At 52.5% G+C, this 24,536-nt stretch overlaps 10 protein-coding genes across 10 annotated transcripts; 4 read left to right on the top strand and 6 right to left on the bottom strand.

The window, feature by feature from the left end:
• Positions 1-81: 81 nt before the first annotated feature.
• Positions 82-5,125, bottom strand: NUU61_004193 (WD40 repeat domain-containing protein; the record flags this gene model as incomplete). The annotated part of the gene is made up of 4 exons (XM_056654775.1): positions 82-3,335; positions 3,389-4,164; positions 4,232-4,540; positions 4,602-5,125. 4 exons carry the CDS (start codon positions 5,123-5,125, stop codon positions 82-84), a joined length of 4,863 nt encoding a protein of 1,620 aa, XP_056512802.1.
• A 2,004-nt stretch (positions 5,126-7,129) lies between these two features.
• On the top strand, positions 7,130-8,369 carry NUU61_004192 (FAD-dependent oxidoreductase; the record flags this gene model as incomplete). Its single annotated transcript, XM_056654774.1, has 3 exons — positions 7,130-7,155; positions 7,261-7,847; positions 7,939-8,369. The coding sequence occupies 3 exons, from the start codon at positions 7,130-7,132 to the stop codon at positions 8,367-8,369; spliced, it is 1,044 nt and encodes a 347-aa protein (XP_056512801.1).
• Positions 8,370-8,986: 617 nt separating this feature from the next.
• Positions 8,987-10,251, bottom strand: NUU61_004191 (translation machinery-associated protein TMA46; the record flags this gene model as incomplete). The annotated part of the gene is made up of 4 exons (XM_056654773.1): positions 8,987-9,410; positions 9,478-10,028; positions 10,116-10,133; positions 10,195-10,251. 4 exons carry the CDS (start codon positions 10,249-10,251, stop codon positions 8,987-8,989), a joined length of 1,050 nt encoding a protein of 349 aa, XP_056512800.1.
• Positions 10,252-11,012: 761 nt separating this feature from the next.
• On the bottom strand, positions 11,013-11,941 carry wos2 (Hsp90 cochaperone SBA1; the record flags this gene model as incomplete). The annotated part of the gene is made up of 4 exons (XM_056654772.1): positions 11,013-11,078; positions 11,135-11,353; positions 11,411-11,736; positions 11,917-11,941. 4 exons carry the CDS (start codon positions 11,939-11,941, stop codon positions 11,013-11,015), a joined length of 636 nt encoding a protein of 211 aa, XP_056512799.1.
• Positions 11,942-12,548: 607 nt separating this feature from the next.
• On the top strand, positions 12,549-13,313 carry NUU61_004189 (ESCRT-III subunit protein VPS24; the record flags this gene model as incomplete). The annotated part of the gene is made up of 2 exons (XM_056654771.1): positions 12,549-12,596; positions 12,666-13,313. 2 exons carry the CDS (start codon positions 12,549-12,551, stop codon positions 13,311-13,313), a joined length of 696 nt encoding a protein of 231 aa, XP_056512798.1.
• Positions 13,314-13,876: 563 nt separating this feature from the next.
• On the top strand, positions 13,877-15,830 carry NUU61_004188 (putative RNA annealing protein Yra1; the record flags this gene model as incomplete). The annotated part of the gene is made up of 4 exons (XM_056654770.1): positions 13,877-14,086; positions 14,138-14,167; positions 15,180-15,344; positions 15,531-15,830. 4 exons carry the CDS (start codon positions 13,877-13,879, stop codon positions 15,828-15,830), a joined length of 705 nt encoding a protein of 234 aa, XP_056512797.1.
• Positions 15,831-16,333: 503 nt separating this feature from the next.
• NUU61_004187 (EF-hand superfamily Ca2+-modulated protein) lies at positions 16,334-17,102 on the bottom strand (the record flags this gene model as incomplete). The annotated part of the gene is made up of 3 exons (XM_056654769.1): positions 16,334-16,700; positions 16,809-17,017; positions 17,100-17,102. The coding sequence occupies 3 exons, from the start codon at positions 17,100-17,102 to the stop codon at positions 16,334-16,336; spliced, it is 579 nt and encodes a 192-aa protein (XP_056512796.1).
• Positions 17,103-17,516: 414 nt separating this feature from the next.
• Positions 17,517-19,626, top strand: NUU61_004186 (bifunctional C97 family peptidase/thioredoxin family protein; the record flags this gene model as incomplete). Its single annotated transcript, XM_056654768.1, has 4 exons — positions 17,517-17,699; positions 17,751-17,765; positions 17,839-18,060; positions 18,133-19,626. The coding sequence occupies 4 exons, from the start codon at positions 17,517-17,519 to the stop codon at positions 19,624-19,626; spliced, it is 1,914 nt and encodes a 637-aa protein (XP_056512795.1).
• A 1,279-nt stretch (positions 19,627-20,905) lies between these two features.
• On the bottom strand, positions 20,906-21,308 carry NUU61_004185 (uncharacterized protein; the record flags this gene model as incomplete). The annotated part of the gene is made up of 2 exons (XM_056654767.1): positions 20,906-21,195; positions 21,221-21,308. The coding sequence occupies 2 exons, from the start codon at positions 21,306-21,308 to the stop codon at positions 20,906-20,908; spliced, it is 378 nt and encodes a 125-aa protein (XP_056512794.1).
• Positions 21,309-23,811: 2,503 nt separating this feature from the next.
• Positions 23,812-24,441, bottom strand: NUU61_004184 (uncharacterized protein; the record flags this gene model as incomplete). Its single annotated transcript, XM_056654766.1, has 1 exon — positions 23,812-24,441. The coding sequence occupies one exon, from the start codon at positions 24,439-24,441 to the stop codon at positions 23,812-23,814; it is 630 nt and encodes a 209-aa protein (XP_056512793.1).
• Between the last annotated feature and the right edge of the window lie 95 nt (positions 24,442-24,536).

The following is a 24,536-nucleotide window of genomic DNA, read 5'->3' as shown; positions in this document are numbered from 1 at the left end:
CAGACCAAAGTGAAAAAAAGAAGAACAAGAACAAGAAGAGGCTGAGAAGAGGAGTCAAACTCAGGGCAATGTTATATACCCTCAGAAACCATGGTTGTGAGCAGGCGCCATAGCATGCGGCGGCAGAGTCTCATACGGCAACTCAGACGGCTCCACACTGCGACTATCCCTGCGCATACGCGTCAGACTGCGCAGCTTGTTCGCGAAGCTCTCATTCGAGCTGCGGTTGCGGCGATGATCAAACGACATGCGACGGCCAAGCGACTGGCGAGACTCAGTGACATTCATAGTCGGGGCGGCAGTCATAGCACGAGGGAGCAGATGGCCCATATCCTCGTTGTCGATGGCAACATCGATCGTAGCAGAGGACTCGCGCGGAGACCCCGCCGTCGCCGAGACGAAGGGCATAGGAGGGGGCGGTGGCGGGGTGTTGAGATGCTGCAGTTCAGGGAGAATGGGCGGGGGTGGAGGTGGTGGTGGTGGTGGTGTGGTCTCGATGTGCGGTGCCGATGGGCGTCGCTGCATTGCGTTCTCGATTGTTTCTTCGATGCTCACTGTCACCTGTGGCGAGATGCCCGAGATATACCCGCCCGAGCTAGTGCGGCGGTGGCCCATGTTGCGGGTGCGGCTGCTGGACCGGCTGCGCGGGATGTGTGGGTTGAAGCGCGGGTGCATGGGGAGGTCTGTTGGTACTGGCGTTGCAGCGTGATTGGCGCCGCCTGGTCCCTCTGGCATGGGTACCGACATCGATCGTCCGATTCTCTCGGCGTCGCCTTCGTAGCGTACGTCGGATAGGAGCATGCTTCCGTCGGTTGGGATGCTGGGGACAGAAGGAGGCCGTTCCTCTGCGTGTCCGGTGCCATACTTGGGGTGGCGCATCGCCCTTGGGGTGGCTGGAAGTCCGAGAGGCACACCGGATCGCGAGGATCCAGAATCCGAGCTGCTCTGGTACTCGGGTGATGCTTTGCCCGGAGGGATTTGGTTTCTCGAGGGAACTCGTGGAAAGTAGGGATTGCCATGGAACGGGGGGGGGCTTTCAATTGGAGTGCGGGAGGTTTGCAGCTCGCCAGGGAAGGGGATATTCGGTGCAGATGGGTTTCTGGCGAGAGAAAGCCGTCGTGCCTCAAGCTCAGCTGCTGCAATCTCTCTTCGCTTTCTCTCTGCCAGGCTCACGAAGGGTGTCGTGGGAGATACAGCGTCACGGGCTTCATCGGCCGCGGGATTCGACTCTTCGCGGGAGTTGCCATAGGTGAAGACATTTTCCTGGCCGAAGACCTTGTTGCTCAGTTGTTCAAGCCCTGCTGGCTCGGCGGGTGCATCCATTTTAAAGCCATGGTGAAGCTCGGGCTGGCTGTGCGATGGCTTGTGTTTTGGCTCGGAAGACGGCTCTCGCTTTGCGCTTGTTCCTCGCTCCGCGCGACGTCGGCTAGCGCTTCGCTGGTGAGAGCGCAGGCGCCTCTCCCTGTTGCTAGTAACAAGTCTTAGAGGGTCATCTGCCTCCTCGCGCCGAAGGGGTTCTTCAGCAGGCAGAGTCATTGGAAGAGGCGACGACGGTGAGCGTATGTTAGACCCTTCCCGATCGACGCTCCGGCCCCGAGTTGATGGATCGCGCTTGTCGCCACCAACGCGGTTCGCTGTGTTTCGGCTAGATGAGCGTTGACGGCTCCGGGATCCTGGCTTCCTCATTTTGCTGCCACTTCTAGCGCGGGAGCGCGGCTTCGACGGCTTCGATTCCTCTGTTCGTTCAGCGCCTCCGGCATGATAGCGAGCCACCTCTTCAGGAGACATGGGTACTGGGGAAGATGGCGACCGCTTAGCTGGCTGAATGTATCGACGTTCATTTCTACCACGAGTTTCCTGAGAGGCCTCCCGAGAGTGATGGACCCGAGAGCTTTGGCTGACGGTATCGTCTACGTTGTGTCTGTCGCGGCCAGGAGTACGGCGACCACGGTGCTTCCTTGCGTGGAAGTTGGCTTCATCCAGGCTGCTGATGTATTGGTCGATGCTACGGCCACTGACGCTAGGGCTCTTGGTCGAGGCATAGCTGTTAAAAGTCGATGTAGTGCTCTTGGCACTGGGAAGAAGACGGTCTTGGTTTTCTGGGTTGGCCTCTTCAGCATGAACAAGCTCAATCTGGAGTCCGTCTGGTTTGCGATCCCGGGAGCCATTTCGATAGTCCAATTGCTCTAATGCCTCGAACACGCCTGGCGCTGGAGACGGGAGTCCTTTAATAGAGGCAAACCTGTCTGTTGCCTGGACTGCTGTCTGGGGACTGGGCTTGAAGGATTCTTGCGCGGGGTTGTATCTTGCAGCCGATAGGGTCAGTAGACCGCCGTCACCTTCTTGCTCATCCTGGCTTTGTTCCTGGCCGCTTGTCTCATCGTTCTCCGATGTTGAGCCATACTCGCCTGGTCGGTCATAGGAGTTTGAGCGTGAAAACGCCGGAGGGTGCACATCCACCGGTGTCTCTCCTATCGAGGGCAAACGACGTCGATTGAACGATGGTGTGTTTGTTCGAGATGTCATGGCTTGGTTCAGGCTCTGAATGTTGTTGAGCTTGTACGACCCCTGTCCACCGGGAGAGATGGCCGAGTCGACCACTGCAGACTCGGCAATAGGAGTGATGCCCGGAGCGTTGGTGGGCGTACGGTCGTCAGACTTCAATCCAGGGAGACGCATGTGTTGATTCGGTTGGGAATCGAAGGAAGTAATCAGCTTGAGCGCGGGTGTCTTGGCCGCAGGCCGCTGGTTAGATGCGGACTGAGGTCGCTGAGGCGGCGGCATTGAATTCGCATTGGCGGATTGTGGAGGTTCGGGTGAAGCCAAAGGTGACCTCCCATGAATCATTTCTGCAAAGGAAGCAGCTTGCTGAGCAGCGGGAGAGGCCCATGGTTCAGAGGGCTCCGCGCCGGTACACATGAAGCAGCGGATGGCGAGCTGCTGCTGGGAATGTGAGACAACATATTCGCCCCATCGGCGAACGAGATAGGACTGGCGCTGCCAATCCGATGGCAACAGGAGACAAGTCATCAGAATGGCTTCCAAGAAGTGATTGCGAGAAACATAGACTTCGATGGCATCATTGCTATCTCCGAGGCCCAGCAAGATTGAGGCTGCGGTGTGAACATCGCCAATCTCCAGCAATTTCTGCACAAAGGCCTGCCCAACCTTGTTGGCCTGTGCCTGGCCGCTCATCTGACTCAAGGCTAGGATCATCCAGTCGGAAGTGGTTACTTGTCCAGGGTTGATCATTGAAACCATTTGATCGGTGTCATTCTCTCCCAGCCATTGCGTTAGCAGAATGGCGCTCTGGCTAGCGACGGCGTGGCGGCTGACTATCATAAGTGTTAGCAGATTTACTTGAAATGAATAGGGAATGAAATCATACGCTCATCTCTGATCAGGTCCTGGATATCTCCTTCCCAACCAAACACCACACTCAGCATTTGCTGTCGCAGATCATCTGGGGTCAAACGGCTCTCGTCAAGAGGTGGCTGTTGTCTATAGGGCACGTCGTTCAGCCGAGCCCGAATAAAAGGAAATAAATCGACAATCCCCTTTTCAGCAGGGCTCATGTGAACCTCATTGCGCAACCGCGATCCGGCCCGGGAACTCTTAACAGACGACATTGAGACTGACGGGGCGTAAGTATACGAGGCCGAAGGCTGCGGCGTATCTCTGCCGGCAGATGTCAAAGAGAAAGTTGTAGAACTCTGACCGGATCGACTCGGTGGTGAAAAGGTTCCAGTTCTATATTTGCCAGATGATGCTTTGGAGCTGACGGATTCCGTTCGGCTTCGTGATGACGCGGGGCTGGTCAGATCAACCCGTTGCTGTTTTAGATTGTCGATTCCATTTGGATCGAAGGGTGTTCGTCTGCCAGCTCCCAGTTCCCGGATTTCGGGGGGATCTTGCAGTCGTCGCGGAGACATCCCCCGTGACCGACCCTCTTCGGAGGCTAGAGATCGCGCGCCAACCGGGAGGTGTTGCACATTGGCCACCATAGCCAGGTTGTCCAGATCATACTGCTGCACTGAGCCATGAGGGCCGATTGTGAAAAGCGTCGCGGTGGGGCCGTAGTTCGCCACTCCTCGCACATCGTCTATTGTCGGAATCGGTTCGTACGTGACATGTTTGGTTCGGACATCCCATGCCCATGTTTCCCTGAATTTCGATACAACTTGTTAGGTGAGTCCACCAATTTCCAGGAGAGTGTGCATCAGATACTAACCCTTCGAGGTATTGCACGACTTTCCCGTTTTTAGACCATGCCATCCACTTTGGATCAGCAGATGTCGAGTCTGATCGTTTCAAAACCCTAATCACTCGCGGAGACTCCTTTCCCGGTGGTTTTGCCACGCTCCAAACCCTCAAGTCACCGTTCGAGGATTGGGTCGCCAGCATATCAGATTTCTGCTTCGATGAAGATGCATGCCAGGCCAGCGAGAGGATGGGAGACGGCCCGCGAGAAGTAGTTAATGTATGAAGGATAGTGAATTGGGGTAGGAGAGTCGCGATCAAGATTGATCCATTTTGATATCTGGAAAGTGCCTGTTAGTATCCCTGCGACACTACCTGCTCAATTGCAGAGTTGAACATACCCAATGGCATAAGTGCGGCAATCCATCGCGGGCGCAAGGGCCGTGATAGGGTCAAAAATCGTGCGCGCAGAGATATGCTCGGAGGTCGAGGGCTCGAACAGAATCACTTCGCCCTTACCGTTGCCTGAACCGAGCTCTCCATTAGCCCTAATACAACACCGAATATCATGGGGGTAGATATATTTTCTCTCACCGAAAGCAACATGGCCATTGTACATCCACGAAGCAACTTTCAACTGTTCGAATGATGCAAATCTTGCAAGTTCCGTCCCCGTGAAAATGTCCCAGACGATGGCCGTTTGGCCTACATCGTAACTGACCACCAATCGCCCAGCACCACGCTCGCTGACATTGTCCACCGAAATAAATTCAATGTTCTCCTGGTGGTTCTGAAACCGCCGCTCAATTGCGAGGGTATCATGGTGGAGACACAGGATCGCCGAGCCCTGGGTATACAGAAACAACGACGCCGTCGAGGCGCATGGTTCGAAGCGCGATTCCGGGGCTTGCGATAGAGACTCCATTGCTTTGCCGGTTTTCGAGGGTCGCGATTCTGGCACCAAGCTCCTATTCCATGTTAATCCAACGGTGCTTCCGGTGGGTTTGCGCCGGTGTGCGGGGGTGATTGCAGCCATCTTCGAGCTTCGCTTCGCCCAAGCTAACAAAGTGCGTTTTCAAGGCCGAGACGATTTGCGACAAGCATTCCAATGGATGGAACGAAAATTGTAACAAAAAGAAAAGAGAAGAAAAGGAAAAAAACGGACCTGATCAGCTCTCACCAGGGATGCTATTATTTCACGACCCCAAGTACCGCTCAAGGCAAAGAATGGCAGATAGCTAGGGCGCCGGGCATCGGGGATGTCTAGGGGTTGCAGGGGAAAAGAATTAGCGCCTGATAGGGAGGTCGACGAGGTCTTGTAGCTGGCTATCGGTGATCAAGACCCTAATAAGGAAAAGCTGGGATGCGAGAGATATGCGAGAAGGCAAGAAAAATGGAAAGAGAAAAAAAAGGCGTCGGGGATGCAGGCCGAGCGACCAGGGTTCAGATCAAAGTGCCACAATTATTACCGGGACTGAAAATGATGACTCGCTTGCACGTTCATCACATCTCAGAGATATTAGCGTGGAGGGGCGTGGATTTGTGACACGGCGGGGATTTTGGCTACTATCTATACGCCATATAAAAAGTCCCACGCCACCCTCGTGGATCCCCGATGGGAGGGGGAGACCAGTCTCTCTGGTAGGACAGAACTTGGCGCAATAGAGCGGAACGGTAGTCGATCAGAATCTCCAGCCATCAAGCAATGGGAGGTTAGCGCTCAGCGGGGGAGTGCTGGGCGCTTCATTTCAAGGCTGACCATACAGGGTGTCTATGCTTGAGAGAGCAAAAAGACGCCCATGTCCCAGGATCGGAGACCACAGCAAGTCACCCCGTCATTAGCGGAGACGGTGAGATCGAGCCCTTTTTGGTGGCTGGGGGACGTGGCTCTGATCCTGCAGGTCTGCGCCAACGAGCACGCAGAAGCGAGGTCGCAGAAGAAGTTGTGGGCTTAGATCAATGCACCCGGCGCCCGAATCACAGGGAACCGTCATCGTCACGGGCGAGTGGGTCTTTGCACATCGAGAGGATCAAGTCTGGAGAGAAGAACTGCATGTCGATGCCAACCCTAGTGTTTCTGGGACACGTTGGAGACAAAGTCGAGCCGTTGGGTAGAGAAGAGACCCAAGGAAAAGCAAAATAAACAACGTGATTGACAGGTCAAAATGGCCATAATCCCGAGCAGACAAGAGTGAGACCGAGATGTGACGAGAGAGAGAGAGCTTGTCAATCTGCACGGCCGTCACCTCGCCCGCCCAATCACCCGTCACTCTGCTGATCCCTCGGCGCCTGCATTTCAGTCCTCAACCAATGTCAGCGCTTAGTTGGATCTCCAGAATTTCGACTCTTATTTCCCTCGATCCTATGGAATCGCCAGTAGACCCATTAGGGAGAGAGTTTCGAACTCAGGAGTTTCATGCTAGGGTTTCTGATGCTGATACCGATCGGCATTGCAGGGCCGGGGATATGTGATGTGACAGTGTTTGTGTGAAGCTCTCGATGCACGTCGAGAGAAAGGAGATCCTGATCCTGTATTCCTTCGGAAGCTTGGGCCCCTGTGATGGCAACAGGTACACTGGGGGGGGGTTTGCAATCAAGCTTGGATCCAGAGACACCGGGATCTCTGGAGACGTTGCACGAGACGCGCTCTCGGGAGTCAAGAGCGTAGAAGCCAAAGCCCAAGTGGATTTGCTTCGAGGAAGCTCTCCAGGAAGATCCATGAACGGATCGTGGCTGATAGCAAGCCAGCTATAAAGCAAGCAAAATGGCGCGAGGAAAATCCGAGTGTACCTCTCGCATCGATCGCGTATCATCTGATCTTGCGGGGCTTATCGGTCCACCCCCAGACTGAGTCATTTCCACTCCACTTCCCTCACCAACATGAACTCCCCGATCTCCCTCGAGCATCTCGTGACCTCACCTCGCAGCCATGTCTGAGACGATTGTCGTGATAGGGTAAAGAAAAGAACCCCCCCCCCCAACGAATATCCATGCATCGGAGAAAGCCCGGCCTAGGAACTATACAGCTGACACCCATTCCGTTGTTCCCAACATTGATAGAGCCGGCGTGATCGGGCTCTCAACCGCACTTGACATCCAACAACACCTGCGCCGCTCGCAATCCATCCTCCTCGTCGCCCGCGAGTTCCCCTCCGACACTTCCATCAACTACGCCTCCCCGTGGGCCGGTGCGCATTACCGACCGGTACCAGGGTCCTCGCCGCAGGCACTCCGCGAAGCGAACCAAGCGCAACGCACGTATGAATTCCTGAAGCGGGTGGCTGCCGACGAACCCGCCGCGGGAATCCGGTTCATCCAGGGCGTCGAGCATCTTGAGGCGCCGCCGCCGGAATACCTGGATCGCGAGAGCGTGCGCAATGTCTATCCGCATCTGGATGGGTTCCGAGCCCTGGCGCCGCACGAGGCCCCCGCCGGTGTGAAATGGGGTGTGCAGTATGGGACATATGTGGTTAACTCGCCGGTCTACTGCGCGTACATGCTGCGCAAGTTTATCTTGAATGGCGGGTCAACGAGACAGTATACCCTGGCCCATGTGAACGAGGCGTTTAGTTTGACTGCCAATGTGAAGACGGTGGTCAATTGCTCGGGGACGGGGTTCGATGATCCGCAATCTTTCATCATCAGAGGTATGACCTTTCCATGCTGGCCCAATCTATGTCTACCATCTTATTCACGTCTACTCCCATTTCTTTTTCTTCTTCTGCTGACTCCTCTCAGGCCAAACCTGTCTCATCCGCAACCCCTGCTCTGCAACCATTACCCGCCAAAACTCCGACGGGTCCTGGTCCTTCTGTATCCCGCGCCCACTCGATGGCGGCACAATCATCGGTGGCACGAAACAACCGCACGACTGGGACCCAAATCCATCCCTGGAAACCCGGTCCCGGCTCCTCGCCAACGCCGCAAAATGGTTCCCATTTACGCCAGAAAGCGGTGGCAAGTTCGATGTAATTCGCGACATTGTCGGGCGACGACCAGCGCGAGAAGGCGGGATGCGTATTGAGGCGGAGAAGGTTGCGGAGAATCGATATGTGGTTCATGGGTATGGGGCTGGTGGGCGTGGATTCGAGATCTCGCGGGGAGTTGCCGAAGATATTTCGGCGCTGATGTTGGAGAAGGGGTTGTTGCAGGCCAAAGCCTCGCTGTAAATTGCTGGGCTTGCATTTATGAGTGCGTCCGTGCTGTTGACTTCGTCTTGTGTATACATATTCGCATTGATCTGTCGCATGCATTGCATGCATCGAAGTGTTTTGCGCACTTTCTGCGCTACTTCGACATTACGAGCGCCTGGGCTACCCACAAACTAAAATGCCCAAGTTGGTAAATAGAGTATATAATTAAAAAAAAACCGCAGTCCATTGGAATGAACGAACTTTTTTGCTAGACAAAAAAACAAGCTGCCATAAAAAAGATATCAGTCGTTGATTCTTCCGTCACATGAAACACAGGGCGGTCCCTGTCCCTCGTTGCCAGTCAGCATTATCCTTCCTCTCTATACATTGATCAGAGTGCCTGCTACTACAGGCGTATAGATTGCACAAGGACAGGGCGACCGACTGAGCCTTCAGTGACATGACGAAGTCGACAAGGCGAGCATTGGTAGGTCAAGCGACTCCAAACACCAAGCACTTGTAGCGATCACTCGTCGTCATAACCCGACCCCACAGGACCGAGGAGCCAGACTGAAAATGCCGGTCCCAGGTAGCCTGCGGGAAACGAATCCTGACAGGCCCACGAATATGCCTTCGCGAGGGGGTGTAGGGGCTCAGCCGGCCGCCTCTGCAATCGTCGCGTCATTTGACGGTGGAATTTCCACCCCATGGAGCTTGGCCAGACGCTCTTCTTCCTTTTGCTCACGAATCCGCTCGGTTTCCAAACGCATTTCCTCCAGGTTGAATGCACTTGGATCGTCGTCGTCTTCATCGCTACTTTCCTCGCCCCAGTCACCATTTTCGAACATCGACCGACCAGTAGCATCCTTGGCTTTCCGGGCTTGGTCCTCGGCAGCCTTCTTATCCAAGCGTTCCTTCTTCCACTTGGCAAAGGTCTCTGGTGTAACCGGGGTCAAGGTACCCGTCAATCCGTGTCGCTCCGATTCCAGCCAGTCTTCCAAGGTCAAAGTGTTCAACGGCGACTTGTCCATCAAAGCCTTCTCGGCGGCTCTCTGCTCCTTCGTCTTGAGGACGAATCTGTTCAAAAATTATCAGCACATGAACATCGAGTGTATATCATCCTGGCCAGAAAAAAGAAACATACCCGGGTGGCAAGCTATGCTTGTACATGCACTTGTCTCCTCCATTGGGGCAGCTCCAGAACCAGCCATACTTCTGGTTCTCCACAGCCTCTATGAAGTACTTGCACACCTTGTCGGTGGTCGTCCGCGGGTTGCCATGTTTACTCACGACAACCTTGCGCAGTGTCTCCTCGTCCCATTTATCCATGGTGTCAGCCTTCTTGGCCTCCTCCTCGGCCTCCTTAGTATCACGCGAGTCGGTGTAAAGATCCTTCTTGGCCGCCTTGCGCTCAATGTTCAGGTCATGGCTGAACTTGCACTTGCGGCCTTTGTCGCAGTTGCCTTGTTTGTAGTAGACACATAGGACCGTCTTCGGATCGACACCGAAGGGAACCTTCTGTACTTGCACAGGCTTGAAAAGATCGGCAGACTCCTTCTTCGCTTGTTCGGAGGCCTTCTTCTCAGCCTCACGTCGGGCCTTCTCGGCTTCTTTCCGCTTTGCTTCCGGAGTCTTGTTGTGCGAGGCTTGCGCTTGTAGCTGGGTGATTTGTTTCTTGGCGGCACCACCTTTTTTCTGTACGTTGGTGTTAGTGTATGCTGCTTCGAATGCGGGGTTTTCGGTCTCTGGTGGCGGGGCGCTTCAGGGTTTTCTTTGACGTACGTTTTTCATGCCAAAGGTCTGTCACCGATCTAGTCAGCCATTGTCGTCGCTTGAAAACTGTTGTTTCTGAAACACAAACCTTATCATCGACCGTGGCCTTCTTCTTCTTGGGCTGATCAACCTTCTTGGGCGGCATGGTGACGGTTTGGACTGGTCACGTCGGTGCTTGGGTGAGAAAAAAAAAATCGAATGAAATGCGCCCACTCGAGGTGCGCCGAGGTCGCTCTCAAGCCAGAAATAAGAAATCGCTGATGCAACAGTGAATGACAGGAACCCCCAGAAAGACGGTGTGGGATTCGCACAGCGAAAAGGGTTGAAGTTGCAGGAAGGCAGCCTCCACAAATTCGAGGGGTGGTGTGGCGGCACCGAATGGGCTGACCAATGACCGCCTTGCAAGTATATCTCGCCGACGGTGTGTGTAGGCCTCAGTAGAACAGAGAAATCAAAGAGCAAAGAGTCGCTGGATAGTCCACAAGTGTCTCAGTGTCGACTACGCTGCCAGAATCGTGGTTTTACTCCGCACTTTGTGAAGTGCCCTTTTTTTTGTGTAGATTTGCGCAGTTGCGTCATCGCACTTTAAACGAGCCCCGACCACCACACGCTTCCACCAACACACTCAAGAGGCTTGAAATGCTCTAATGAGATGGTTTGGGAACTACAATAATACGTAATAATTGTTTTAGGCCGCGGCATTCAATCATCTGGGGTGTCTTGAAATATAAGCTAATAAAGATGTGAAAAGGCTCGCCAATCAAGTTGCCAGTCTCGCCCTGTTCTGGGGACAATCAATGTGGAATCCCCCAAGGAAATCAAATCACTAGCTCTGACGCCACTGTTATTTTTTTTTCATTTCTGGTCGTCGTGAGATTCCGCAGAAAGCAACTATTCAACGTGTAATTAGGAGACTTCCTGAATCTTGGAAGACTTTTGTTCGTCGGCCTCCTCGAGCTCGGGGAGATCGTCCTGCAAAACCATGTCAGTTGGCCCGATGATCATAGCAGAAAAGATAAACAACTTACATCTTCCTCACCCTCGCCCTCAGCACCCTCAGCACCTCCAGCACCTCCAGCCAGAGCGCTGAGGTCGGGCATGCCACCGCCGCCGCCCATGCCGGGCATACCGCCGAGCTTGGAGAAATCGATGTTACCCAGGCCACCACCTTCTTCGCCGCCGAGTCCACCGAAGTTGTTCGCGTAGTCATCATCGCCTGCCTCATCCTGCTCGTCCTCGTCCACCCACTACACATCATCAGCGATCGAGTTTATTCTCAATAGCAATACGATTCCAATTCATACCTTGTCGAAATCGGTCTTCAGGAAGTGCATCTTCTTGTCAGTCTTCAGAAGACGAGGCCAGTACTCCTCCTTGAGCTCCTTCTTCCGCAGAACCAGCTCGACCTCACGGTCAGAGTGGTTGACTTTGCTGTTTTCGGGGTCGATCTCGCCGTAGAGATCCAACGAGACGCTGTAGCTTACGCCCTTCTTGGAAGGACCGCTGAAAGACACATTGTTCGAGGTGAGGTTCAGGTTGGCTTCCGACTTGGCAACATCGGGGGTCTTGAGGTTGACATAGAGGTAGTTGCGCTCAGGCTCCGTGCTCGAGGAGCGCTGGGCCCACGTCACTGAGAAAAAGAAAGCAATTCCAAGTCAACATTTACTCTTGACATAATTGCATGGTAGAAATCAAAATATCCAGATCTGAGAGAAGGTCAAAGGCATCGAAATAACGTCATCGCAGTTTGCATGCAAAATGTGCAGACTCGAGTTGGACCCGAAGCGGGGAAAGCCAAGTCACAACTTACCTTCAGGAGTCAGAGTGTCAGGCATGTTGTTCAGAAAGAACAGAGAGGAAGATTGATTAGGAGGTAACGAAGAGATGGGAAATGAGGTGTTTAAAGAGAGATGGGGGGAACAACGCTGTGTGGTGGGGAGAGAGAAGTACCTTCACACCAAGCGCATGTACCGCATTCACCCACTTCGCAAGTAGAAGGTACTGGAAGCCTGACGTTTGTCTTGTTTGTCTATCTGGTGCCTGAGGCCAGAATTTCTCTCAACGTCACTGGGTTATGGAAATGCTGACTCAGTGCCCCCTCTGCTGCCCAGGTGAGTTGCCTCTTTGTCGCAACGACAATCGCGACAGCGATAAGACACCCAGGGTTTGGCATTCTCATCTGCTGTGGAGGGGTCTGACCTCCTCATCTTTCAGTCTGAACATACTATCTTAATCACAGCCCCAACCTTGGAATCCCTCGCAGCCTCTTACCCCACCTATTGCGAGGACAATGCGCCCGGGCATAACACCTCTCGCTCATCACAACCTTTCCTGTTGAGATTACGCTTGTGTACTGGAGAGTACCTCGGGGATTATTCCGAGTGGATCTGAAGACGTGCATTCGTTACGTTCCACAAGGCTTACCCGAACGGTATTGCAATCATGGAGTCTCTCAAGGCGGTATTCTTTGGGCCTGATCCCCAAGCCCAGGTTCGCAGCTCACCTGCCTAGAAAACATGAAGGAAAGCGGGTATTTGGCTAATTATTCTTTGCTTTTAGATGAGGAAATGCAATGCCTTGATTCGTTCAAACACTCGCCAACTGGATCGTGACCTGGCCCAGCTGAAATCACTCGACAGCAAGACCCGTCAATTCATCGTCAACGCATCGAAGCGTGCCCAGCGAAATCCTTCTCAGGCTAAGCAGGCCACAAGTGAAACCAAGACGTTTGCGAGAGAGCTCGTGCGGATCCGAAAACAAACCGCTCGACTCAACACCAGCCGCGCCCAGCTGCAGAGTGTAGGGATGCAGGTCAACGAAGCCTTCTCGGTGCGCAAAATCCAGGGCAGTCTGCATAAATCGACTGGGATCATGAAGGATGTGAACACGCTAGTCCGATTACCGGAGCTGTCGTCTACGATGCACCAGCTTTCCACGGAATTGGTCAAAGCTGGGATCATTGAGGAAATGGTCGGGGATGCCATTCCGGACAATGAACTACTCGAGGACGAAGAAGAACTGGCAGACACAGAGGTCGACAAGATTCTCGCGGAAGTCCTACATGGAAAGCTTGCTCAAGCCAAGCCAGTCTCACCCGAAAGACCCTTAACGCCCGAGGTAGAGGCAGAGCCGGTCCCAGAGGATTTCGAGGACCAAGAGGCAACTCTGGAACAGATGCGAGGGCGGTTGGAAGCTCTCAAGAGCTAATATATGTTCTTTTGCATTTTTTTTGCAGCGTTTGTTACTCTGGTTCTTGCGCTTATTGGCAGGATGGGTCTTTTTGTCTCATTTGAAGTATTAAACTAGGAGTTTGGGGACCATGAAAAATAGTTGTCTATTTTTGTGAGGCTGGCCCTCTTTATACCAGGCTTTTCTTCTTTCATCAACATAGTCCGTCCTCCAAGGCCATACAAGGTCACATGATTAGGCAGCAACGATGCAAACAGGCAAAACATCATTTGGCCCCCAAAATGGTTTAGCGCCCGGCTGACATGGCTGCCTCTCCCTTTCCCCCCTCCAATCTTTCGCATCTTCTCTCGCGCCTTTCCATAGCGTGAACCCATCTTCCTTTATCCTCTTATTCTCCGTTTTACCTCGACGGAAATCCATTTTCAGTTGTCCTCGGTTATCTTCCTTCGACTTCCAACCTCTATCTCCCAACCTCCAGCGCTCTTTGAACCGGTGGCGCAAGAGTCATCACTAACGCGTTCTTGCCGCGACTTCTTCCTGCCCGTGGACTCGCAAATTGCCAGCTTGAACTACCTGTCACTATGTCTGCCAACCTGGACAAGTCTCTGGACGACCTCGTCGGCAACCGTCGCCAGAGCGCCCGCCGCCGCGGAAACCGCCGCGTCGCCAACAAGCCCTCCACTGTTGGAGGCGTGAAGAAGTCGGCCAAGCCCACCAAGGCTGCCGCAAATGCAGTCCACCCTGCCTCTGCTGCAGCGACTGCTTCTAGCAAGATCATCGTGAGCGGGCTGGTACGTCACTATTCCGGCTCTTTCGATTTGCTCATATGCTAACCTTTTTAGCCTGCCGATGTGTCTGAGGCCAATATCAAGGTATGTTGATCAAGAGGCCTACTCCTTGGCTTTTATCGCCACCTGTGTTTTCGAGACTCGGAGTGCAAACGATTTCGACTCGCACCCGAACTCCTATCCCTCCCTTCCTGCACCGCAGCGATGTTCGCTCGGTGCCTGGCACCGACAGCATGCTCCTTCCATAAGCTTCTGCATCTTCGGTTGCTGGCAAATTGCGAAGCAGGGAGTCGAGCTCTGTCGTCGTACTGTGAAAGGGCATACACTGCTCGCGTTGATATCTATCCCATGAAAGTCCGCCTGCATTGCTACTCTGAGTACTGTGCCATGGATGTTTGTCGCAAAGACATCATTCTATCCGCTTTTCGATCTCGCCCACATCGTTCCTCGTACCTTGAGCTTTGGAGGGGCATCAGCGAGCGCACCAGTGATCTAGCGGGGAATCGGTTGAGCGACAAGAATACCAACACTGAGAGACACCTTTTGTCTTCTAAGCTTCTCCACAGAGAGTTCCACTGCTTCATGGGGTGAATCCCGTCACAGTGGCCTCGGATGGGCGTATATTACGTCTGTTGTGGTTGAGCTTAGAGCTGAGTACGATCACGAGGGCGCAAGATGGGACTCCCTGCTATCTGCGACGCAAGGGTTTGAGGGTGCGTCGATGATAGCCTTGTGGTAGCATACATCCATCTATCGTTCGAAGACTTATCGTGCTCTATTGGTGGATTTGTGGGTGAGAATGGAGACATGACCGAATGGAAGTGGGCTTTGCATACAGTGCTGTGGGGAAGGTTGTGTCATGTTGCAGGCAGGCCCATGATTCCCCGTCTTGTTGTATGGCTTGAGGCTGGCTGGGTTTTGCGGTCAAACGTTGGATCTAAACAGGTCGATCGATCGCCGTTGTGTGCTCGCTGATGCTCTTTCACCGTCGGATTGCGTGCCGTATTCCTTTACATTTGCAGCCGTTGTTCCTCGACACTCGACCTTGATTGACGAGCATGTCTTGACGCAAATACTGATCGTCTTTCCGCTATAGGAATACTTCACCAAGTCTGCAGGCCCTGTCAAGAAGGTGATGCTCACCTACAACCAGAATGGCACCAGCCGTGGCATTGCATCAATCATCTTCGGCAAGGCCGACACTGCTGCCAAGGCCGCCAAGGACCTGAATGGCCTCCTTGTCGATGGCCGTCCCATGAAGGTAAGACATTGGTGTGATTTGCTCGCTTCATTGAACAAGTGGCTTACAGATGGAACAGATTGAGGTTGTTTACGATGCTTCTCACGCTCCCGTGGTTGCAGCTCCCAAGCCTCTCACCGAGCGTATTGCGTAAGTTGGCCGGCTATCCAACTATCCTCAATTGCACACTAATTTCTTGACAGTCAGAAGTCTCAGCCCAAGCCCGCCACTGCCGCCAAGCCTGCCAACGCCAACCGTGGTCGTGGTCGCCCCGCCGCCCGTGGCCGTCGTGGCCGCAACCCTGGCCGTGGCAAGCCCAAGACCGTTGAGGAGCTCGACGCCGAGATGGTTGACTACTTCTCCAACGAGAATGCACCCGCCGACGGCAACGCCCCCAACGGAACCGCACAGCAGGCCAATGGCGGAGAGGACCTCGGCATGGCCGAGATTTCGGTAAGTTTTGTTGATGCATTGTCAACTTCAATCCCAGTACTGACACTCGACTAGTAAACGCTTCATACCACCAATGTCTCCTAGTTGTTTCTGGGTGAGATGCGTCGCGAATTTCTCTGGAGGGTCTTGATAGTTGATGCGCGGGTCATGTCTTCTGTTGTTCTCTCCGTTTTTTCTTTTGCTTCTTGACGTTTGTGTTTTTTACCTTTTTTCGGCACCAGGCTTAATTCACTGAATATCGACTGCGGGAGGGGATAGGGAAAGCATGTATCTACAAGCCCACTGGCTATGCAAATGGTGATTGAATCAATCATGTCTACACCAAGTCACTTGAGCCAACTGGCTATTTCAATAGTACCAGTTCATATATTACTTACGTCCCTACTGTAGACTGGACAGAAATCACCCAGACTCCCGTTGTGAAAAGCCCTACCTCGCTAATGTTCTTCCAACGCCATGTCCAGCCCATATGTGCAAAACAACAACAAGAAAGGAAACCCAACACGCCAGTTAATGGAATGTACAGACGAGAACGACAAGAAAACGACAGAAGTGTCTTAAAAAACACCCGCCCTGCTCATGACATCATGGAACTGCTCGAGAGTCACCCCAGCACTCAGCCCAGCACCCCCATTCGCCTCGAGAACCATATCGCGCAGCAGGCCATCGTCGACGCTATCTTCTTTGAGCTCGCGCGCAATGCGGCGCAGGTGCGACAGCGTAATGGGGCCATCCGACCCGCGCGTAAAGAGCTGGTACGCGTCGTCGACCTCGGCTGTTAGCGCGTCATCGCCGCGCGAGTGCAGTTTTGCGGCGGCGACTGAGACGAAGGGGGCGTAGGGGACGAAACCCGTGAGGGTGGGGTCGAGCGCGGAGAGGATGTCGGCGAGTTCGGTTGAGTCGGAGGGGGAGAGGCCGAGGGCTCTGTTGTGAATGTTGTTGTTAGTAGCTTTTTCTTCATATGCGGTGTTTGAATAGTGTTTATAGCGGGGAGAGAGAGAAAGGCAAATAGAAAGAGAATGGGGCAGATACACAAGTGCCTTGCGCACATCCTCCCGCGGAATGACGCCCTCCTTCTCCGCTGGAAAGTCCTCATGCTTATCCGAGAAAAGGTGGAACACCTCCTTGATCTCGTTCTCTTCTTCGGCCGTGATGTCGTTCTCTTTGGCGAGCTTGGAGGGCCGCGCGCGCTTGGGCGTTGCAGCGGAGGAGCTGGCGGGAGCTCCGCGCCTCTTGGGAGGCTGTGGTCCAAGAGGTATGGGTTAGCTTCCAAGGAGGGCTCTTTGTAGGGTTTTGGCGGTTTCACAATCTACTTTAGCTTACCATAGCACTGAATGGAGGGCGGAAGACGGATTGAAGGTCGGGAGGGTGCGAAAGGCAGAGGTCTGGATTCGCGACGGGGTGGGGTGAGGGTGTGGGCTCTGATTGGCAGAGCTAGAAGTATGGACGACCAGGGGATGCTCTATATGGAGACAGGGCTATGATGCTGGGCCAAGTCGAAGTCTGTATTCTGGTAGCAGATTGGAAGAAGATATGATGTCTTTGTTGAAGACTCGTTTTTACTGTGACACCAGTTCGCTGTTTTCTCACGCAGTACCAACTGGGTGGGTAGTAGAAATGCAACCAGTATCACTACCTTGTCCCTGGTATTTTTCATTTGTAATCGAAGCGGTTCCCCTGTATATTCTAGGCCTTCCCAGTAGGATATAGACACCATCATCATCATGCCTTCCATCCCCAATGTTAGAGTGGAAGATGGTCGAAGGCATCAGAACCCGTGATTCTGCTGACGTGATCAGATTGCTGCCTCCAGGCTGTTGGCGATCTCCCATATCTGGTGCTGGCATCACCTTCGATCCACCATATTCGGATATTGTGTACAGCAAGATGGATGTCGATTTGTATGTCTACGACCTGTCAAAGGTAGGTTTTTCTGTTTGACACCGAGAAATTCTCAGCTAATCTACTCCACAGGGTCTTGCGCGCATGGTATGTGTCTCGCGATGTACATCGCATGGTGTTCCAATAAACCAGTCCTTATCTGACTGGGTCAATCAATTAGTACTCTCTCCCCTTGACAGGGACACAAATGGATGCCATCTATCATACATCTATCGTGCTCGACGGCGTCGAGTATTACTTTGGCCAGGGCATTCAGACCGCCGCTCCGGGGAGTACTCACCATGGCCAGCCGATGGAGGTTGTGCATCTGGGAAGTACAGAGCTTCCCGCTGATGTGATTGAAGAATATCTCAGCTCGTTGGCTGGCATCTACACCCCCGAGGTGAGTCTTCAATATAGCCCCACGGCAAGGAAAGGGTAAATCATTTGCGGGCCCATGTCTGACATATCGCAGTCTTACGATCTCTTTCTACATAACTGCAATAACTTCACTCAGGATCTTTCCATGTTTCTCGTGGGCAAAGGCATCCCGGATAACATCCGTAATCTGCCTCGCACGTTTCTCGAGACCCCGTTTGGGAAGATGATGAAACCACAGATTGAGAATGCCCTGCGCGGTGTCACTCAAGGCACTGGCCCCGGGACTGTCCCTGGTCCAAGTGCTCAGCCACAGGTCCCTAAGACTGTTGCAGCGCCCTGTCCGGCGGGTAAAGTCCGGATAGTCAGCAGCCTGAACCTACTAGAAAGCGAGCTGGCCGGCGCATCTCAGACCTGCGCAGTGATCTTTTTCACGTCCTCAACCTGTCCGCCTTGCAAGGTCGTCTACCCAATATATGATGAGCTAGCAGAGGAGGCCGGGGATCGAGGTACGCTCATCAAGGTCGACATCGGGTCCGCGTACGACGTGAGCATGAAGTACGGGGTGCGAGCGACTCCGACATTTATGACTTTTCTCAAAGGCGAGAAACTCGACGAGTGGAGCGGTGCCAATCCAGCTCAGCTCCAGGGTAACGTCCGTATGTTGCTGGAGATGGCTCACCCGCCGCATCCACATCGCCAGCTCCGGCTTCCGAGCCTGCAGCGGCCAATCACGAACTTCGTCGCCTACAAGAAAGTGCCTCCACTCGACAAGCTCATCCAGAAATTGCCGGTGGCATTCAAAGACGGCCCGGGCGTAGCGGCCGCCATTGAGTTCGTCAAAATCCGCCACTCCGGCAGCAATCCTGCCGCCGATGCACGGGTCCCCGAGCTGCCGGCCTTCGCAACGACCCTTCAATCAACCTACCCAACGCTTCCACGCGACAGTCAGTTTGCGGTGGTCGACCTCGTCCGCCTCCTCTTCCTAGACCCGCGGATCAGCGGCTACTTTGCCGAAGAAGCGCAGCACAGAACCCTCCTCACGCTCCTCACTCCACTCTCTACCGACGAGCTGTCCACCAGCCCTTACAATCTCCGTATCGTCGCCCTGCAACTCACCTGCAACCTCTTCAGCAGCCCTCTCTACACCGAACAACTCGCCGTATCACCGTCTTCATCGTCACCTCTTCTCCGCGAAACCTGTCTCCGCCTCGCCACGAACTCGCTACTAGACGCGCACGCCAACCTGCGCGTCGTCGCCGCCTCATTTGCCTACAACCTCGCGGCCTTTAACCACAACTCTCGGTTCAGCAACGGGACTGACCGTATCCCGGAAGAAGACCTGGTCGAGCTGACGGCATCATTGCTCGAGGCTGTGGCTCGCGAGGACCAGAGTCCTGAAGCATTACATGGGCTGTTGTTTGCGCTGGGGTTGCTTGTATACGAGGCACCTCTAGATGGCACGCTGGTGGATCTGTGTCGGGCGATGAGCGTTGCAGAGACGCTTGGGGCGAAGGCTAAGGTCCCCGCACTGCAAAAGGAGCCGTTACTCAAGGAGATTGGGAACGAGTTGTTTGGGAAGGGGTTGTAGTGTTTCCTCCCTAACCTGGTGAATTTAGGGATCCATATCATCGGGAGTATCAATTGGCATACATCATTATGATAATGTACCGGTAGAAGCAACACGGGTTTGCAATGCGCATTAAACTCACCGAGTTTACTATACCTGACTTGACCTAATATCCGTTTACGCAGCTTCTATAAATAGTTTACCAAAGCATCATAGTATTTCCATCAGGAAGTCCTCACTCTGCTTCTAGCTGAAACCCTAGATGGAATATAACCAACCCAATAGGGTTTCCAGCTTCACAATTGCATTATCATGCCTCAGCCTGGTCGGTGCAGCCTTACTTGGACGTGTTGGCATGGGTCAGGCCGCAAGCCCCAACAGTGAGACGGACCAGACAGGGTTTGGATTTTTTTCTTTTCATTTTTTACTATTACCCTCGTGCAGAAATAACAATTAATAAGAATACAAATATTAATCTATTTTTAACTTCCTTGCCAAGTCATCGTATCGACGCATCTACAAACCCTACAATACAACATTGGAGGAACTAAAACAAACGGCAGACAGTCAGAAACCAGGCCTAATCCAAAACCAAAACCAAAGCCGCTCAACGGGGAATATTCATCGGTGTTACCCCGAAGATATCTCCGGTATTCTGGCAGGCCAGGCAAGGTCGAGTGGCGTTAACGGGTCAACGGCCGCTGATAACAGCCGTTCACCGGGTAAACAAGGGATTGGCGCAAGGCGCGGCATCGGGCAGAAATTTGGGAACGAGGACACATTCTCACGAATTATGAGTCAAAGCCTCCGTAATACTGAAACAAATGGCTCTTGCTGAAACCAGTTCCTTGGTCTGCACAAGGAAATCATGAACTAGAGCGGGCTGATCATGGTGAAGCCGACTTCATGCGCTATAAATCCTGGGCGATGGGATGGATTTATGTCTCGGAGTCAAACAGTATTTGACAGCTATAAAGCTGTATTCTATAAACCCGTTTCTGAATAATGTGGGAGTGGGTTCTATCTCTGCTTTATGGTTACACCAAGCCCCAAAATAAAACTGTAAGAATTTAAGCTTATTTTGTGAGCTGCGTATTTGAGAAAGTCTTATATTAGCATACTGTAGGAAGTATGGAAACAAATTTTTCTCGTTAGACAGGAAATATCTAGCTCTATATACACAGTCTATGCACAAGTCTTTACAGTCTTTCGCTCATAATCCCTCAAACACCCCACCCTAAGTGTGGTAAACATACCAACTTGAGCGTCCAGGTGCTTCCAGCATTACCCGGGCACGACATCAAGCCCTTGCCCCCGACCCTCTCACCACCCGAGAAGTTATCAAGAGCATATTGGACCAGTAGGTGGGAAGATTGACACTCCCACCATCGATATTCTCCGTGTCCGAGTCGGTTTTGGCGACGGCGATAGCACAGGTCCCGTACTTCTCGATCGTGTGGATCGATGAGTCGAGTCTGTAGGTTTTGTCTGCGGTGATTTCGTCTATAAGATCCTTGCAATCTTCCGTATCGAGAGATCCATCTGAGAGTTCTTTCACGGTGTCGTAGGTCGCGCCACAGTCGTTAGTTCCTTCTCGCTTTTCCAAGTGAGAGACGGCCTTGGGGGGTTTGGAACTCCGGGGTCGGTGCGGCAAGTGCCAGCGGAAGGAGGGTAGCAAGGAATGCAGCACCGTAGAGCTTCATTGTTGTGGTTGGAGTGAGAGAGGGGAGGGAGTCATCCGTAATTGAGGTAGATGTAGAAGAATGAGGAGAATTGTTTGCAAGTTGACTATTCTATTCCTCAGATGTTAAGAATTTATATGGTTTACATCTTCTACTGGGGCCAGCTTCCCGTAACTTGTAGAAGGGTAAAAAAGCCTTTAAAGTACGGCCATACAAAGAACGACAGAATTGCAACCAAGTAGCGAAAAAGCAATATAGTTGAGAGCGGCTATCAGTAACGGTGCGGAATTCGCTGAGCATGCCCTTGAGCACCGTTTAGTTTTATCAACCTCCATCTTTAACTTTATAATAACACCGCCCCTGTGTTCAGTACAGTCGTTTCATCTAGCCCATTTATTTGTTCTCGAGGAATGTGCTCGCGTCGCGATTAGAGATAGCAGTCTTGCGTTTGTAATGCTCGTACTTTATGTTTTGTGGCCCTTTCAATGAAGTTAAAGGCTAGATGTTTGTGGTTGGAATAACTGTCTCTCACGGTACCGGATACTCCGTAGTACACATAGTGAGGATGATAGTCGGCGATCTAGATGCTCCCACTGCATAAGTAGCTCTTAAAGCTGTTTAGCGGCGCGGCCTAGGTTCATTGGTCATTAATTATAAGATGAGTGTAGTCCGAGATGCCTCGTTTGTAGTCTAGCTCTCGCAGAGGTATTTCTTAGATCTAATATCTCTCATTGTAGAGATCTTGGACAACGAATGGAGCATGTATACAAGTAGTACGAAAATGTGGCTCGTCTTATATGGCTTGGCTTTCAAAAATCGAAACTTAGAACAAGGGAGGAGGTACCATAAGCTATAATCTAAAAGGTAGTGCTCTCTCCGGATACTATATAAGCCTTGCCTTCCGCAATGGGCTCTTCTAATATCGGGGATTCTACTCGATACGTATAAATTAGGCCCATTAAGGGTCATTGAAAGGGTGCCACACAATCAAGGCTGAGAACTGATCCAATTTAGTGTCTTATTACCTTGAAATTTTTCGGTTAAAACCCCTCGGTTAGATGGTTATGCTGTGTGTGTATACTTTTGATTTAGATTGAGGTTAACTTTATAAATTCGAGCCAAGGCAATTTCATTTCAAGATATTAGACTACTTACTACCTCCTGCTCACTAATAGCAAATAAGAAAAAAGAGATCATATTTTAAACCCAGATAAAGAAAAAATAGCATTCCATCCCTTAAGTGAAGGTTCTTGCGGGGTGTAGCGAAGCACTCCAAGGACATGGAACTAAACTAATTAAATCGAAGTTTTAAAAAATCTAAGGATTCGAGAAAATGATTTCGCATAGCAGACTACTGAGACCTCACACACAAAGAGAAGGCAGTCTAGATGCATTACAAAAATTGAAAGTATAAACCGGTACCACCTTGGAAATATATGCTTACGGAGTGAGATCTTGGATGGCGAAAGATTACCAACGGACGTCTGATACGAACATTTAGAAACGCAATAATCAAGGCCGGAGTTGCATTTAGTTTTTTTTTACTGCCCAAATATGGCTTGGTGATATCTATATCAAGGATATTAGAAAATATGCAAGTTGAAGCGTTTGAATGTTGCATTCCAACGATGAGCTTCTAAAAACCAGCGAGGGCAAGAAAACACAAGACACAAGAAGCGCCAATCGGGTTGAAAGAAACAAGCAAAAGATAACAAAAAGTAGCTAAGATACAAGACGGGGTATTTTGACGGAAAAGGGGGGTATCGGGGGTATCTAGAATGAGGCGCTAGGAACACACAAAGAAAAAAACACCGGGACCGTTATCGGGATGCGTCACGAAAAGGAAAAAAAGAAAATGGCAAGGGAGAAGAGAAAGGAGGCGCTGGAAACTCCGAAATAGGTGATATCGGGGGGATACACATGAAGGGATTCGCTGGATGCCTACCAACACCGGCGCATAGAACGCAATCAACAGATGCAAAAAAAAAAAAAAAAAAATTCGGTATGAGTCAGAGCCGAGAAACCAAGGCAAAGCAACCAGCGGTGAAAAAGGGTCAAAAGATAAAGAGACTCTAGAAAAGGTGCGGTGACGGAGGGATTTCTGCAAGCGCCGCCAGCGAAATATTAGTAAGCGCGGGGATATGGAGATGACCCGTGCGCTTCACTTCTATGTACAACTCGCAAGGGTCGGAAGGCTGAGGATCGACGCGTTAGGCGTTCTGGCGGTGACTCAGATGCTGCGTTTGCAGTGCGTGTTGCCTTGGGTACCCCCACGAGGACCGAGTCACGCCATTTGATTTGTGATCACTGGGACGTGCTGGCGGGTATCACGGGTGATGGCGAAAAAAAAAAGAAAGAAACCAACACATGCACCGGTGTGTCGGAGGGATCGCAAGTGGTGGGGGGTGTGGTATCAGAGAGATAGGTGGAATTATCAGAGCTGGTAGTGGTGAAGTGGGAAGGTGGGTTGAACAGCGCCTGCGCTGCACCCTATGGGGGAGGGATGAATCGGCAGGCGAACTGTTCAGGTGCGCGAAGTCACCTTGGCCGAGGACGAGTGGGCTCGTCGTTTGCCGTTGGGGACCACTCGGCGTGTCTTCTGCTTGGTGTTCTCGCGCTCGTCGACGATCGCCAGCTTCGCCGTGCGCAGGGCCTGGGTGGCGCGGGCATGAGCCTCGACTTTGGCCATGAAGCGGGCGCGGTCTTCTTCCTCGGCGATGACACGCATGCGCTGCAGTTGCTGTTCCATGCTCATGGAGGACATGGGCTCGGGAGCCTGGAGGGCAGGCTCGTCGACAGCGACGTTGGCGTTCTCCGGCATCCAGAGCAAGTCTTCGTCTGAGAGGCGAGCACTCGCGTATGAATCAGTCGAGTCGGCATTAGAGAGCGAGGGGCGGTTGGGCCAGGATGGGAAGGCACAGGCAGCGCCCATCCCATACTCGCTGGAGAAAGAGGACTTGCGTGGGTTGATGTCCAGAAGAGAGTCGCTGGGAGTAGGCGGCGGTGCGGTAGGAGTCGACAATGGACACGACTCGAATGAGCTGCCACTCCAGCTGAAGGTGACCTGAGCAGGGTCGGTGCTGGCCACGGGGGCGAGAGTAGTCGCCTTTGCGAGAGACATGCCGCGCAGGCGCGACTGAATGGGGATAAACATGGTGAAGAGATGATGAAGTAGAGTAGAGAGGGGAGTGAGAGGAAGAAGAGAGAAAGATAGACCGGTAAGGTCCAGAAGTAATGAGGCGTATGAGA

This window comes from Penicillium alfredii (genome assembly GCF_028826965.1).
Source record: "Penicillium alfredii strain IBT 34128 chromosome Unknown utg000005l_segment0_segment0, whole genome shotgun sequence".
NCBI classification, from domain to species: domain Eukaryota; kingdom Fungi; phylum Ascomycota; class Eurotiomycetes; order Eurotiales; family Aspergillaceae; genus Penicillium; species Penicillium alfredii.
Note: the sequence above shows the minus strand (reverse complement) of the source record. Positions and strands in the feature narration are given on the sequence as shown.